Below are 14,645 nucleotides of genomic sequence, written 5' to 3' on the forward strand. Positions count from 1 at the left end.
AGTTATGTTGTTTGTTTTTTGGACTCTTTTTAGTTCCTGGTTGCACTTCCTGGTTTGTTTGTTTCCATAGCAACTCATTAGTTTTCACCTGGTTCACATCGTCATGTCACGCACCTGTTCACGTTTAGAGTCACGCACCTGTTTTCACTGATCATGTCACTATATAAGCTTTTCTGTTTCTGTTGTTCGCCCGGCGACACACATTCACACTCCTGCCACTGACGATCCATGCTGCTCTTTTTCATGTTTTTTCTCATGCCAAGTAAGTTTTGTTTATTAAGACCACAGTTAGTGTTTTTGTTTCTTTGTTCATAGTTTTTGTGCCCTTGTGCAAGTCTTTTGTTTTGTATAGCCAAGTTTTCTACCTCCACTGTGAGCGCCTTTTGTTTATTCCTTTTTTATTGTTAAATAAACATGTATTTAAATTCACGCCTCGCACGCGCCAATTTTCCGTTGCCTTCTGGGAGAACCAACCATGCCAGGGACCAAGTCTTGACAGTAGGACGCCAGCAGAAGAGTTTCTCCGCAAGAAAATTGGACAATTTTGGCGAGGCAGTGTGGGAGGTCCTCCGCGCGATGGAGGAAGAGACGCTGCGTTATTCCTCCGGGAAGCGCAGAGACCTGATGTGGGGGCCAGATGGAAATCTGGTGCCATTGAGCGCCAGTTGGTCCGAGGACGGCGCTGCGTCACCGCAGTCCCGGAAGCGCCGCTCCAGACCAAGGACATCAGGGAAGGCGAGAGGACAGCACGCGGCGCTGCCGCAGGCTCCTCCTACTCCGGGCGGAGGCAGGTTGCTGCCAGCTCCGCAGCTCCAAAATGACATCACAGACCAGGATTTTTTTTTTCTGAACGCTTTTTCTTTTGATCACCCGCCCCCAGCAAAAGACTCTAAGTCCAAGATAGAGCATTATCAGGACATGTTTTTACAAATTAGAGCATATCAGTCACAGTCACCCAGTTTTCATGCCCCGCCCCCCAGGACTCAAGCCACGCCCAAGTCACACAATTTTTTTTCTTCTTCACCCACTCAATTCAAGGAAGAAGAAAGACTTTTTGGACAGTTTGGAGGGGAAGATTCTTCCCCCCTCCTGACCTCCTCCACCCACCCCAAAAGACGGTTCCAGACCGCAGGGAGCGCGTCTGGGATCCGCTCCTTGAGGGGGGGGCTAGGGCTGGGGACTGTTCAGGTGGGGTCGTTCTTCGGTCTGCCAAGCCACAGCCTCCAGCTCGGCCACCACCACCTGAATTTCGTCACGCCAAGCCACAGCCACCAGCACAGCCGCCACCACCAGTCTTTCGACCTGCCAAGCCACAGCCTCCAGCTAGGCCACCTCCACCTGCTCCACGCCCTGCTCCAAGGCTATCACCATGCCAAGCTCCACCATGCAAAGCTCCACCATGCCCAGCTTCACGCCAAACGCCACCAGTCGCAGCTTCACGCCAAGCGCCACCAGTCGCAGCTTCACGCCAAGTGCCGCCAGTCGCAGCTTCACGACGCCAAGTGCCGCCAGTCGCAGCTTCACGACGCCAAGTGCCGCCAGTCACAGCTTCACGACACCAAGTGCCGCCAGTCGCAGCTTCACGACGCCAAGTGCCGCCAGTCGCAGCTTCACGACGCCATGTGCCGCCAGTCGCAGCTTCACGACGCCAAGTGCCGCCAGTCGCAGCTCCACGACGCCAAGTGCCACCAGTCGCAGCTCCACGACGCCAAGTGCCGCCAGTCGCAGCTCCACTACGCCAAGTGCCGCCAGTCGCAGCTCCACGACGCCAAGTGCCGCCAGTCGCAGCTCCACGACGCGACCCCTCAAGCCAAGACCAAGATCCCCCAAGTCCAAGCCAAGACCAAGATCCCCCAAGTCCAAGCCAAGACCAAGATCCCCCAAGTCCAAGCCAAGACCAAGATCCCCGAAGTCCAAGCAAAGACCAAGACCCCCCAAGTCCAAGCCAAGACCAAGACCCCCCACGCCAAGACCAAGTCCAAGACCAACCATGCCAAGTCCAAGACCAAGTCCAAGACCACCCTCGCCAAGACCAGGACCAAGACCCTCGCCAAGACCAAGACCCAGACCCTCGCCAAGACCCTCGCCAAGACCCTCCATGCAGCCAAGACCCTCCAAGCGGCCAAGACCAAGCTTCGCCGCCCGAAGTGCCACGCCAAGCTTCGCCGCCTGCTTCGTCTGCTGCACCCGCACCTGCGTCATCTGCTGCTGCCACGACGACAACGCGCCTGCCTTCTCGTGGGCCACGGATATGGCCGCTACCTGGTCGTCCGCCACGCCAAGTGCGCCGACCTCCTCGTCGGCCACGGATGTGGCCCTTCCCGGGTCGCCCACCTCGTCAGGTACAGCGGCTGTCTACGCGTCGCCGGCACCTGATTCTGCCCCGGTGGATTCGGGGACACGTGGTCTGGCGACCCACCGCCATGTCCCCCTCCCGCCCTCCCATGACTCTTGTTCATTTTTTTGGTTTTGGACATCTGGTATCTGTCCTTGAGGAGGGGGTTCTGTCATGATCCATGGTCCGGATCATGTTTTGTTTAGTTATGTTGTTTGTTTTTTGGACTCTTTTTAGTTCCTGGTTGCACTTCCTGGTTTGTTTGTTTCCATAGCAACTCATTAGTTTTCACCTGGTTCACATCGTCATGTCACGCACCTGTTCACGTTTAGAGTCACGCACCTGTTTTCACTGATCATGTCACTATATAAGCTTTTCTGTTTCTGTTGTTCGCCCGGCGACACACATTCACACTCCTGCCACTCTGATGATCCATGCTGCTCTTTTTCATGTTTTTTCTCATGCCAAGTAAGTTTTGTTTATTAAGACCACAGTTAGTGTTTTTGTTTCTTTGTTCATAGTTTTTGTGCCCATGTGCATGTCTTTTGTTTCTTAGTCAAGTTTGTATTTCCGCCTTTGTGCGCGCCATTTGTTTGCTTCCTTTTTTTAGTTTATTAGTGTTAAGAATAAATCATGTATTCAAACTCACGTCTGGCTCGCGCCAATTTTCCGTTGCCTTCCGGAGGAACAAAACCCAAGAACCCAGTCTTGACATAACATTAAAAAAATTAAGGCAAATTGAGCCACAATAACTTAACAGCACCATACGCTCAGTAGGCAGAGATTACAAAGGAAAATAACAAGTTCGCCTTTACGCAAACCATAAACTGATAGGTGTGGGATGCACCTGAGAACACACTGTGCACTTCTGATTGGTGTTTGTGTGCATGCGTGAGTGTGTGTGCGTGTGTGTGTGTGTTTGTGTGTGTGTGTGTGTGTGTGTGTGTGTGTGTGTCTGTCTGTTTGTCTATGAGGCTGCAGTGCGTTAATAAATGTCCCCACATGATGTACATTTGACAGTAATTCATAGCAGGGAAGCTAACATCAGCCTACGGTGACAGCCAAAATATTGACTAATGTTTCTTACCGCGATGTGCTTCCTCAAATTTGAAGTTGAGTTCATGTAAGCTTAAGCTTGTTATATGTTATATGTTACAAAAGGAAATCTCTTTTCCTCAACAATTGGTTCAACAATGATATTATTTTAGTGAGTCAGCTTTTCAACAAGGAAGGTCAACTTTTTAATTACCAAGAATTTCTCAACCATTTTAAGGTTCCTGTGACCCCCAAACAATTTGCCATTGTATTTGATGCCATTCCAACAGGTGTTGTTATGTTGTACATTCCAACAGGTGTTGTTATGTTGTACAGGGCGTATTAATCTCCTCTTTCTGCTGTAAAAATTGTGAATTATCCGCTTGACACTCCTGTGGGGAAACTTTGCTTTGATCAGAAAAATAACAGAAAAATCCGCAGCTTATTCCAAAATGATTGTGTGTCTGTCTCCTATGTAATTGCGCTCTGGAATAATGTTGTGAATGACATCTGCTGGGTCAAAACGTGGTCCCTTCCTCACAGGTATTTACTTACCAAAAAAGTCAAAGAGATATCTTTTAAAATCATTCATGGTTATTACCCTGTAAAGACTGTGATGTTTAGATACAAGAAGGACATCGATGTTACCTGCACCTTATGTAACATGCATCCAGAGACTGTTTACCATCTATTTTGGACTTGTGAAAGCACTCCATCACTATGGCAGGCATCTGTTGCTTCATCCTGGACAATATACATGACAAATTTGTGCTTTGTTTTAAAGATGTGCTATTAGGTTTTACACTGTATGAACAAAAATTTGAAAAGGAATTTTACCTTTGCAACCTCATTAAAGTATTGGCTAAGTTTTATATTCATAAATGTAAGTTTCTCAATACCCGACCTATCTTTTGTGCCTTTAAAAAAGATTTAGAACTCTACATTAAAACACTCTCTACCTCTAACCAACCAAAAAGCTGTGAAAACAATGATGCTGTGTTCCAAATTTAAATTATTTACTGAAATTGAGTGAGCCTATGGCTTAGCACTTTGTTTATTGTTTATTATATATATACTATTTTGTATTCTATTTTAGTTACTTTGAATTTACAACCCCCTGGCGCTGTTTTGTACTGTTTTTGTACTGTTCTGTACTGTTGTTGTTTATCGTCTGTTTGTAATTGAAATGTATAAATAAAGGTTTAAAGGCCTACTGAATCCCACTACTACCGACCACGCAGTCTGATAGTTTATACATCAATGATGAAATCTTAACATTGCAACACATGCCAATATGGCCAGGTTGACTTATAAAGTGCAATTTTAAATTTCCCGCGAAACTTCCGGTTGAAAACGTCTATGTATAATAACGTTTGCGCGTGACGTCGATGGTTGAAACGGAAGTATTCGGACACAATACTCTGTTTTCATCGCAAAATTCCACAGTATTCTGGACATCTGTGTTGGTGAATCTTTTGCAATTTGTTTAATGAACAGCGGAGACTGCAAAGAAGAAACCTGTAGGTGGGATCGGTGTATTAGCGGCTGGCTGCAGCAACACAACCAGGAGGACTTTGACTTGGATAGCAGACGCGTTATCCGACGCTAGCCGCCGACCGCATCGATGATCGGGTGAAGTCCTTCGTCGTGCCGTCGATTGCTGGAACACAGGTGAGCACGGGTGTTGATGAGCAGATGAGGGCTGGCGTAGGTGGAGCGCTAATGTTTTTATCATAGCTCTGACGAGGTCCCGTAGCTAAGTTAGCTTCAATGGCGTCGTTAGCAACAGCATTGCTAGGCTTCGACAGGCGGCACAGCATTAACCGTGTAGTTACAGGTCCAGTGTTTGGGTCTGTGTCTCCTGATAGTAGTATTGTTGATCTTCTGTCTATCCTTCCAGTCAGGGGCTTATTTCTTTTGTTTCTATCTGCATTTAAGCATGATGCTATCTTGTTAGCTCCGTAGCTAAAGTGCTTCACCGATGTATTGTCGTGGAGATAAAAGTCACTGTGAATGTCCATTTTGCGTTCTCGACTCTCATTTTCAAGAGGATATAGTATCCGAGGTGGTATAAAATACAAATCCCTGATCCACAATAGAAAAAGGAGAAAGTGTGGAATCCAATGAGCCCTTTTACCTAAGTTACGGTCAGAGCGAAAAAAGATACGTCCTGCACTGCACTCTAGTCCTTCACTCTCTCGTTCCTCATCCACAAATCTTTCATCCTCGCTCAAATTAATGGGGTAATTGTCGCTTTCTCGATCCGAATTACTCTCGCTGCTGGTGTACAATGGGGAAATGTGAGGAGCCCTTCAACCTGCGACGTCACGCTACTTCCGGTACAGGCAAGGCTTTTTTTATCAGCGACCAAAAGTTGCGAACTTTATCGTCGATGTTCTCTACTAAATCCTTTCAGCAAAAATATGGCAATATCGCAAAATGATCAAGTATGACACATAGAATGGATCTGCTATCCCCGTTTAAATAAAACAATTTCATTTCAGTAGGCTTTTTAAAAAAAAAAAGAAAAAAGAAAAAAAAGCTTAAGCTTGTTAATCATGTGACCGCCTGGCTCTGTTTGATTGGTGAAACGGAGTCAAACGTCACCAGTGACTGCATTTGACGCAGGCATGCGATAGATCCTACTTTGAAGGTCTGTCTGACAAACCAAAACAAACAAAGCGTGCATTAACAGACCGATAAAAAATCAGTAGCGTGTAGCGAGCTGAATGTAGATAAATGGAGCGGAGTAAAAGTAGCGTTTCTTCTCTATAAATATACTCAAGTAAAAGTAAAAGTATGTTGCATTAAAACTACTCTTAGAAGTACAATTTATCCCAAAAGTTTCTCAAGTAGATGTAACGGAGTAAATGTAGCACTGTACTACCCACCTCTGCTCATGACAAGAATATTGTATTATGTTATTATCCATTTTTGTAGCACATATTATCCCACATCTTTAATGACTGACTTGGTAAAACAAAAAAGGATCCTGGATAACTTCAACTTGATTAGTAGTGCAAGCCATAGAAGAAAAAAATACTCTCCTAATCTTGTTAGGGGGAAATAATCAGTAGTTACACCATCATTCGAGACTGAACAATAAAAAGGCTTTTAACATATTGTTGAGTGGAAGCTCTGCCCACAAGGTTAAAGTTGATTGTATCAAAAAAATATATATATATATTTTTAAACAAAACATTTTTTGACTTGTAAATTAAACAAGTATTTCGGTAAAAAAAAAAAAAAAAAGTTTTCTCACATATGTAGCATATCTGAATCTCGCTCTTCCACAGTTACATCTGGAATGCACACGTGCATGTGCATAGCGTGTGTGTGTGTGTTTGTGGGTCGGGGCGATTAAGAGGACATAGAAGACACAAACATGTGCACACATGCATGCACGCAGCTTAGCTGACAATTACATGTCACACTCTTCCATATTCAATAGAAACAATCCAAAATAATCCACCAAGTCAAAGCAAAGACGTATCATTTTATGAATGTGACCACTCCTCCACATGCTGTCGAAACTATGCTAGTAATGTGTGTTAGTAAATGTCTTACCTGGATGCTCTGAACACCTGTTGATGGGGAACATTACAGGTGAGGACGGCCCAGCTCCTCAGATACATGAGACCAATGAGCTTCAACACGTTAAAAGCCGGGAGACAAGGGGAGAAAAAAGCTCCCATCCTGCATGAAAGAAAGCGTTACTCACACACCTACGAGGTGACACCAGTAAAAGACATCCATTATGTTTATAGTCGCAAGGTGACAGCACTGAAATGAGTTTAGGAAATCCGATGGAGTCGCACACAAAGGTGGAATTGAGACATAAAGACTTTGGGAACAAGGTCATGGAGGCTGGGCATCACTAGACAGATTATTATTGTTTTAATCAGATGTTCTATTGTACTCATGTTAGCTTTGTGTGAGTGTGTGCGTGCGTTTGGGTGTGCCTATATATTCGTTTATATGTGTGTACATATTCCTTTTTGGAAGGATATACAGTGTTCATGCACGTCTAGGCGTCAATTATCATTTATAATAATTAGTGTTGTCAAAATGTATTTTTTAAGTCAGATTAATCACACTTTTAAATTTGGATTAATAACGATTAATTACAGGTTATTACTTGCCTGCATAATTGAAAACAACTTAACAAAAGACCCCCTTATTTTGACATAAATGCTATTTTATTGTCGCAATGTCATACAGGAACGTTTTTCTAAAGGATACCTATAATGATTCTAATCTACATTGAACAAACTTTGCTGTGATTTGTACTATGTATTTGACCTGCTATGGTGTATATTTTTGCTCTACAGTCAGATTTATAACCCAATTTCCGAGTCTGCAAACGGCTAGGTACACCTGCACACTCTCTGATCACTTCATGTTGCACTTCGGTGTTATTATGCTCAATGCATGATTAGACGAAAATAATACTTTAACCGATCTTTTCTTGCGTTTCCTAAAACCAAGTTCTATTGTCACAATGGTTGCCCTGTCTTTTGAGCAGAACATCCAACTTCCATGTTGACAAAACAGTCCCGTGAATGTCATGGAAGTATTTATTTTAGAGACACTAGAGTAGGCGTAATTAAGTGCATGAAACGAGAAGGAATGACAACCAGGCTCCAGTCTCAGCTGTGTCGGAGACTGCCATGTCATAACATGTCCAAGAATGACCAGAAATGTACATCTGTCAATCTGTGATGTCACAAATGACCCACGGTTAAAAAAAACAAAAAAAACTGTTTGCAAACATACGGCAAAATCCATGAACCTTAGGATTTGACGATTAAGCAATGTTTAATACGAGTATCCAACATTGTAACAACAATTATAAGCCTTAAATGTAAAAAATAATCGTAGGTCCCATTTAAATGTTTTGCTTGAATGCAAGTGATTTATTTGCTCAAAACCTGTCAAAAGTATTATCTAATTTGACCATTAACAACTCACGCCTTTCAAGTAACTATCCGCTGTTAGGGTAAAGGTCCATGTGTGACCGAAAATAATTGTATATATATATATATATATATATATATATATATATATATATATATATATATATATATATATATATATATATATATATATATATATATATATACACACACATATATACACGTATACATATATACATACACACACATATATATATACACATATACATATATATATATACAGTATATATATATATATATAGGTGAATAGATAACCAGGATGCTTTAAAATTACCAAATATATTTTGCTGTTGGAATGGCTTGAATAGGTTTAGAAAGATGGAAGTAAAACATATTTAGATTAAAAAGTGGGAAAATGTGTTGTGGGAAATGTGTAATTTTGAGGAAAATTAGGGATATTGGGGTAGTGGAAAATTTCTAATTGCTAATTGCTAGTCAAGAAGGTTTTATTTGTGTAGCGCAAATTAACAACAGGAGTTATCATATGGTACCTAACACATCGAGCAACTAACTGAATTAAGCATGAACTGTCATGTCTGTTGATCATGTTTTTGTTTTGGCCATGTGTTTGTTTTTTGGACTCTTTTTAGTTCCTGGTTGCACTTCCTGGTTTGTTTGTTTCCATAGCAACTCATTAGTTTTCACCTGGTTCACATCGTCATGTCACGCACCTGTTCACGTTTAGAGTCACGCACCTGTTTTCACTGATCATGTCACTATATAAGCTTTTCTGTTTCTGTTGTTCGTGCTGGCAACATCACATTCACACTCCTGCCACTCTGTTCCCGCTCATGATCCATGCTGCTCTTTTTCATGCTTTTTCCTCATGCCAAGTAAGTTTTGTTTAATAGTTTTTGTGCCCTTGTGCAAGTCTTTTGTTTTGTATAGCCAAGTTTTCTACCTCCACTGTGAGCGCCTTTTGTTTATTCCTTTTTTATTGTTAAATAAACATGTATTTAAATTCACGCCTCGCACACGCCAATTTTCCGTTGCCTTCTGGGAGAACCAACCACGCCAGGGACCAAGTCCTGACATGAACAACCACTTTGAGACGAAGGCACGAAAAAAACTCCTTGTGGAGAAGAAACCCCAAAGAGAACCTGTTGGGTGGCCATCTGTCTCAACCAGTGTTAAGATAGACAGTAAATAGGGCTTATAGAGATACCAAAGTCTAAGTTGAGCATCAAATTTAGGTGCAGTATATCATAACATGCTCTTCAACATTCACACAATAACATTATTTGTAAACTTACCAGATCATCCCTTGGTTGTAAATCAGGTGCAAGACATTCTCTGCTATTTTGAATTCCCCATATTCAGGCTAAAAATTATCAGAACAAAAACAATATTTTGATGTTACACAAATGATGTAAAGTTTCACACTGAATCAACCAAACTATACTTCCTGAAGATTTGCTTTGAAGAAGTACAAAAATTATAAATACTTTTAAGGATTGATTTTAAATATCATATTACAGTCTCTCAGCCTACTTATTAACACGGTTTTAACATGTACTAAAAACAGAATGTGTGGACTATAATCACTACCTTTTTGGAAGAATAAACTTAATGAGATATTTAAGAAATACATATAAATTGACAATATCTATATTTCTAATTTGAATTACAGTTTAAAGGGGGAACTTCCCTTTTTGGGGAATTTTGCCTATTGTTCGCAATCATGAAAGACATGACGATGGATGGATTTTTTTTTTTTTATGCATCCTAAATATTAAATACACGTAAATAAAAGTCCGCTTACAGCACAGCTGTACGGGAGCTCCGCCCATAAAATAAAAAAGCGCCAACAATACTCAATTTACATTTCGTGACTCGAATATTAACGCAGTAGTAGAGATATTGTCATTATAAGCACTGACGTAGACAAACTATGTATAGCGGCGACGTGATCACATCCGTGTGTCATCGAGTGGTCTGCTGTTTCCTCGATTCCCTGCAAGCTTTTTGTAGATCATAAATCATGCCTCTTAGCTGAAAAGAAGATGGCTGAAGAGATAGTCCAACAAGTTGGGACACTTTGACAGCCATTTAGGACCTGGAGCTGGCGAGAACGACACAAAAAGCCCTTGTCCCCCCGCCCCCAACCCCCATATCCCTTTTCTTCGCGAGGATTATGAGTCACTTCTCATCTAAATGGAAATATATGAAAATCCAAGCAGTCAGCATCCTAATGACAGCAGAACTTGTACAGTAAGTGATGTTTAATTATGTTTGCTGGCTCTAATGAAGTCTGCAGTGAATAATAATCAGTGATGAAAAAAAAAAAGCAAATCTTGTGATGCGTTTTTGAAATTAATGCGCTGCGTATGCTTAAAATGATCAAAATACACAAATATTAAATGTTACTAAAAATGTACCCCTTACTACATTACATACATACAGTACTTATATCATGTAAATGAAACCCTAATGGATAGGCTCCATTGTAAGCTGATTTTTGATCACAGTTATTTAATATTTAAAATGCATTAAGAAAATATCCATCCGTCTTTCATACTGATTGTGAACGTTAGGCAAAATTCCCAAAAAAGTGCAGTTACCCTTTGTGGAGGGGGGCGTGGCCTGCGGGCCTGGAGCGGAACTGGGTGTGCCAGGACCGGCCTCGAAGTCAGCGACAGGTGCGTAGATGACCCAGGTGGGCCTTGTTATCTAATCACCTGTCGCTCTGTATAAGCAGCAGCCGGGAGGAGAGAGATTGTTGGAGTTGGAGCGACAAAAGGACACTTGCTGGAAAGCAAGCTGCTGCACTATTACAATAAAAACTCTATTGTAGCACTGATCCGAGCTCTCATGGCGATGCTTGGTGGTCTGGAGAACCCACCCTTTAAACAGATACATTTGAACACTAGTTGAAATTGTTGAGTGTCTACAGAGACTGATACATTAAACACAATTTTGCAAAATAAAACCTAACTTACAAGTTAATTGGTTGTTTTCTTGGACCACTGTGTTTGCTGTCAAGCCAGCCTATTGCAACACACTTGATGCAATTGGTGATTTGCTATGCCCCGACTCCTCAGGGCGCAGCCTCCGGTCTTCAGGCCAGGGTCTTCTAAAGATCCCCAAAACTCAATTTAAAACCCGTTGAGACCTGGCATTCCAGGCTATAGCTCCCAGACTCTGGAACAATTTGCACCAGTCCCTCTGTGATTTTGAATGTGTCAAAACTTTTAAGAAACATTTGAAAACTTCTCTTTTCAGTAAAGCTTTTAGTTAATGCACCTTTTAACTATAATTTTTAATCCACTTTGTATCTTTTTTATGATGTTGCCCCTGTTGTTTTAATTGAATTGTTGTTTTACTTCACCAATGTTTTGTACAGCGCTTTGTGATTTTATCTGTGAAAAACGCTTTATAAATAAAATGTACTTACTTACTTACTTGAAACTCACAATATAATTTTACTGAAGGAACGTGTTCAACGTTAACACTTACAAACTTGCTCTCCAAATCCCAGCAGCAGCAGTCGCTGAGGTAACGAACCACCAGACCTCTGATAAAGTCAATGAGCAGGATGCTGGCCACTGTGAAGATCATATCGATGATGGACAGCTTCAACATCTCCTATACAGTAGATGGTTTAAACATATGAAAGTTAGCTGGACACAAAACAAATAATAATTAATTAGCTCCTATTAAAATAATGTTATTCTTAATAGCATTCCACTGCATTCTGGATCTGTATTCAATTCTACCACCATTTAGCTATCAGAATCCTACTGTAATTGGCAGGTGAAAATTACCTCCACTGTGACGAAGGTGGTCAGCAAGAGCTCTAAGAATCGACATACCACCTTTGACCGATCAGGGGTCACACCTATAAATTAGGGGCTGGAATGGGGCTAGCTAGTCACGGTGGAGGACCCCACCCGGTTACGCAACCACACCCGGTATACCACTCATCCACCATTATTCGAGGACAGTGCACAGTCCCACCCAATGGTTCGTCAGCTAGGGTGACAGTCCCTTCTTCCTTTCCGAGCTGTAGACCCACACCTGTCATCCCGGGACAAAGTCCTCACCTCTGCGGTGAGTGTCGTAGGCCCTTTTCTGGTGGAAGCCAGCGTCTTCAAGAGCCTGGCAGGACACGTGGTGCACCACCCATAGTCAGTCACTCAGTCTGCCGTAGTAGTCTATTGCTACCAGGATATAGCGGTTCCCTTGCTCAGTGACCAGAAAGAGGACTAAGATATTAACTGCCACTCAGTTCATAGGTGCCCGCACCTGGTAGAATTGCTGGGAGGCATGCAAGCACCTGGTGGGTCCCTTCTGAGCAGTGCAGGTGTCAACAACTCCACATCCTGGCAACCTCTTGGCTCATATAAACTGTAGTGGAAGTGCCGTAGTCTTGGTGACGCCAGAATGGCTTGTCCCTGTCAAGCCGGGAACCAGCTGGAGCACCTACGTCCTCAGGTTGAGGGGTACGAGGAGCTGGAGGTTGCCTGTCGGGTTATTCCAGCAGCAGTATGACGAGGCTGAACCATTGCAAGTGGAGGGCTTTTGTTTTGGGGACCAGCACAGAGATAGTAGCCCATGCCGCTCGCTGGCTTAACTCCACCCACTCTCCAACACAGCCGATTACTGCATTGGCTCTCCGCTTGCGTTGCAGCTGTGCCAGTTAAACTTCATCTATGCTCTGTTTTGTCGTCTCTTGGGTTACCTGCGCCACCAGTGGGAGCATTGTCTCTGCCAGCAGACAACTCTCACAGGGCTGTTGTCTTCGAGGCTGCCGTGTTTCGTTCCTCCAGCCACTGGTAAAGTTGACAATGTTTGCAGAGATGCCTGGACAGGGCATCGACATTTGACTGTTGGCACCCTGGTTGGTGGCAGACTTGAAAATTGTAATCCTGCATCATCTCAATCTGGCCAGTTGCCCTTTGAGTTCTTTGAAGTTGAGGAGACAGGTGAGCGAGGCATAATCTGTGTGCAGGATTAATTTATTTTCGTACAGGTAGGGGAGGAACTGCCAAGGGCCAGGACGAAAGCCAACAATTCTTTACCTGTGACACAGTAATTGTGTTTGGGGTGTGGCTATAGTAGGCAAAGATCATTCCAAGGCTAACGTTGCTTGCGTTGGTGTCAATCATAAACGGTAGTTAGAGGTCAGGGTAGGCCAGCGCTGTAACCTCTACGAGCACCAAATTGAGACAGGAAAAGGCGCGATCACAGTCCTCGATCCACTGGAACGGTCGTCCTTTCGGTGTCAGTCTATGCAGAGAACAGGCGATGGTGGCAAAGACTTTGATGAACCCGCAGTAGTACCATGCCAGGCTCAAAAAAGCAGCTCAGCTTACTGACATCAAGGTCAATCTATATTCTGTTCTATTTATTTTTCAATATAATTTCAAAACTAAAAAGACGAAACAACTTTTATTTTTTTAATTAGTTTTCAAACCCAAAATAAAAAACTAATAGTTACCTGTAATCGTTTTTCTGATTTACAGTTTTGTGCACAATTAGAAAATGGAAAACGGATAACGGGCTCAAAACATATTTTTTGCAGATCCATTTGATACACCAATTTTACCTAAAAGCAGTTACATGTGGATTTGGGCTTACAGGTATAAAACTTAGGAGAAGACAGGAGGATTGAGGGGGTCTAAATTTTCAAGTTATGGGATGCTTTGTTTTAACCTAAACAAACATTGAAGATATAGAATAAGCTGTACAGAAATTGAAAAATATTATATTTAAAATATCTGTTACAAAATCAATGAGGAGGCAAATATTTTTTCTCCATTAGATATGCTATATTTGTCTTAAATTCTTAACTGTGTATCCATGCACTTGTTATACTGTTTATCCTGCTTCCGATCACAGGGAAACTGGGGTCTCCTACCTGAATTAAGGAAAAAGATTAAGGACACTCTGGACTGATGACTAGTCAATCATAGGCAGTTCCTATACAACACAAAACATTGGATTGTTGTACAGTGATACCTCAGGTAACGATTGCCCAAGTAACATTTTTGGTTAAAGACAAACATTTTTTCCAAGTTAAAGTGTTTTTTTCAGTTAGCATCCAATATTGCATGTAATAAATTTGTATTTTATATTTGTGTGTTGACATCATGTCTTGTTTATTCAGCCATCTTAAATCACATGCCCAAAAAAAAATCTTGCAATACACGGCAGTCCTGTAAGACACATTTATTTGGGAACTTGTCACTGCTGACTGTGCTTTTTTCATGGAGAGCGACTGATTCATAACAAAATAAAAAAATGGGACCAAAAATGTTTTTGAGTGCCAGTAGTTTGTCAAAGAGGGTCTGTGAACT

The 14,645-nt window shown here is 42.3% G+C and overlaps 1 protein-coding gene across 4 annotated transcripts in view; it reads right to left on the minus strand.

The window, feature by feature from the left end:
• LOC133636209 (transmembrane channel-like protein 3) overlaps window positions 1-14,645 on the minus strand; it is a 143,094-nt gene that overhangs the window by 52,771 nt on the left and 75,678 nt on the right. For all 4 annotated transcript variants that reach the window (XM_062030008.1, XM_062030000.1, XM_062029991.1 and 1 more), the window contains exons 14-16: window positions 11,803-11,931; window positions 9,600-9,667; window positions 6,938-7,066 (exon numbers count right to left, since the gene is read on the minus strand). In XM_062030008.1, the coding sequence (XP_061885992.1) occupies window positions 6,938-7,066; window positions 9,600-9,667; window positions 11,803-11,931 (326 nt within the window). The remainder of the gene's footprint in view (window positions 1-6,937; window positions 7,067-9,599; window positions 9,668-11,802; window positions 11,932-14,645) is intronic.

The sequence above is a fragment of the Entelurus aequoreus genome, linkage group LG02 (genome assembly GCF_033978785.1).
Source record: "Entelurus aequoreus isolate RoL-2023_Sb linkage group LG02, RoL_Eaeq_v1.1, whole genome shotgun sequence".
Classification (NCBI taxonomy): Eukaryota; Metazoa; Chordata; class Actinopteri; order Syngnathiformes; family Syngnathidae; genus Entelurus; species Entelurus aequoreus.